Genomic DNA, 1773 nt, shown 5'->3' on the forward strand with positions numbered 1-1773 from the left:
TTTGTAACGAGAAGAACGAGAATATATATAGATATAAATATGAAGGTGGGTGGGTGTGGTGTAGCTATGATCAGTTACAACTGTATCCAAATGTTAAATATTAGTAACACACCATTAAAAAACTTCCAAGTCGTAACGAAGAAAATGGTAGGATATATAACCAAAGAGTTGACTTTTGTTTTTGAAGGTACAGATCTTTCAATTAATAGGTTTGAAATCAGATAACTCAAGTAACATGTTGACAAAAATACCAAACCAGACGGTGATCCGAGAACCTTGTAGCATTGTCTTTTCAATGCGTTGACGGGCTAAATACCAGTAACTGTATGCATAAATCCAACAACTGATGAAATGGGAATTGTGAAGTAATAGTATAATTAAACGCTTGCATATCCAATGCAAAGAAGAAACAAGATGATTACAGATCGAATTGCAGCTTAATTTTATGTGATTAACAAACAAGGAACATGAAAACAGAATACAACAGGAAAATGAAATTACACTAACAAAATCAAACTGATGGATGAACTTCTTCTTATGTCCAGAAAGAATGAATTAAATGATCTCCCTATAATTCACACTAATTTCATCGTAGTCAGTGTCATAGTTGATCAGCACCCTATAACACTAATACAACAAAATTTACAGAAAAAAAAAAAGGCTAAAGAGACCAACCTATTTCAGCACAGAAACTGAACTACTATTTAACGAAATCAAGTTGATCCTCGAGCAAGTATGAACAAAGCGTGCACCCCAAATGAATTGATTATCAATATTCAGGTAGCTCTTTCATGAATTCCAACCCGGAAGGAGATATCAAACTTCCCAAAACCCCATATGGGGAATCAGAATATTTATACACTGATGATCCAGAAGAGCAAAAGAAATCTGAGGAATTTGGAGTGAAAAGTGGCATATCAGCAAAATCCAGATTAGAGGGACCATGTTGAACAATTGCACCACTCTCAACCAAATTCTCACCAACTCTCCTAAGAGCTGAACTTGTTTCATTGCTATTGTAGTTGGACCCATCAGACAAAGATGATCCAAAATTCTCTGAACCCTCTTGAGGAAGTGAAGCAGTGGACAAATTATCATTGGTGCTTGATGACCTACCCGTGAGTCTTTGAACAAGAGCCATGAAATCTTTGGCCTTGGTGTGGATAATCTTGGGCGATTCGGTGTAAATGATGATGGGATTAATCCTCTGTGGCCTTTGGAGTTTGGTTTCTTTGCGTATCATGTGAGAATCTTTGTTGATCATCAAAGGGGAAGGACGTGGACCATTGATCACCTTCTTTGGTTGTTGCTCATGAAAGCCATATAACTTTGCACCAGCCTTCATCTTAATTGGACTTCAACTCAATACACCAATGTGAAAGATGTGTATGCACGAAATGTTTGGCGAAAAATGGAAAGTGTAGGTTTATAGGTAAAGAATAGAAAGGGGTGTGGATATATATATTGAGAAGGAGAAATTTTATTAGCCAACAACTATGACCGTTGACAATATAGCTACAGTTCATAATTGTCAATAGGTAATCCAGATATAATCATTTATCTAATAGCCAATGAGTTGTGCATTTTGATTTGACTGCTGCAGTTTGAACCGTAATTAAGTAGCTAAGAGTTTATTTTACCTAATTAATAATAATATGACTAGTGGGGTGATAAAAAAAATTAAACTGACCGAAGAGCGTACACCACAAGAAAATTGTTGATTTGGACCAAAAAAAAATGTTGAAGAGGATTATTATTATTATTCCCAGTGGG

General features: G+C 35.7%; 1 protein-coding gene across 1 annotated transcript; it reads right to left on the reverse strand.

Moving 5' to 3' along the window:
* Positions 1-347: 347 nt before the first annotated feature.
* LOC102663683 (VQ motif-containing protein 8, chloroplastic) lies at positions 348-1441 on the reverse strand. The gene has a single exon (XM_006589623.4). The coding sequence runs from the start codon at positions 1343-1345 to the stop codon at positions 770-772; it is 576 nt and encodes a 191-aa protein (XP_006589686.1). The 5' UTR covers positions 1346-1441; the 3' UTR covers positions 348-769.
* Between the last annotated feature and the right edge of the window lie 332 nt (positions 1442-1773).

This window comes from Glycine max, chromosome 10, assembly GCF_000004515.6.
Source record: "Glycine max cultivar Williams 82 chromosome 10, Glycine_max_v4.0, whole genome shotgun sequence".
Taxonomy (NCBI): Eukaryota; Viridiplantae; Streptophyta; class Magnoliopsida; order Fabales; family Fabaceae; genus Glycine; species Glycine max.

Excerpts from the sequence above, each read along its gene's own strand:
- LOC102663683 (XM_006589623.4), bottom strand. The coding sequence starts at position 1,345 with ATGAAGGCTGGTGCAAAGTTATATGGCTTTCATGAGCAACAACCAAAG.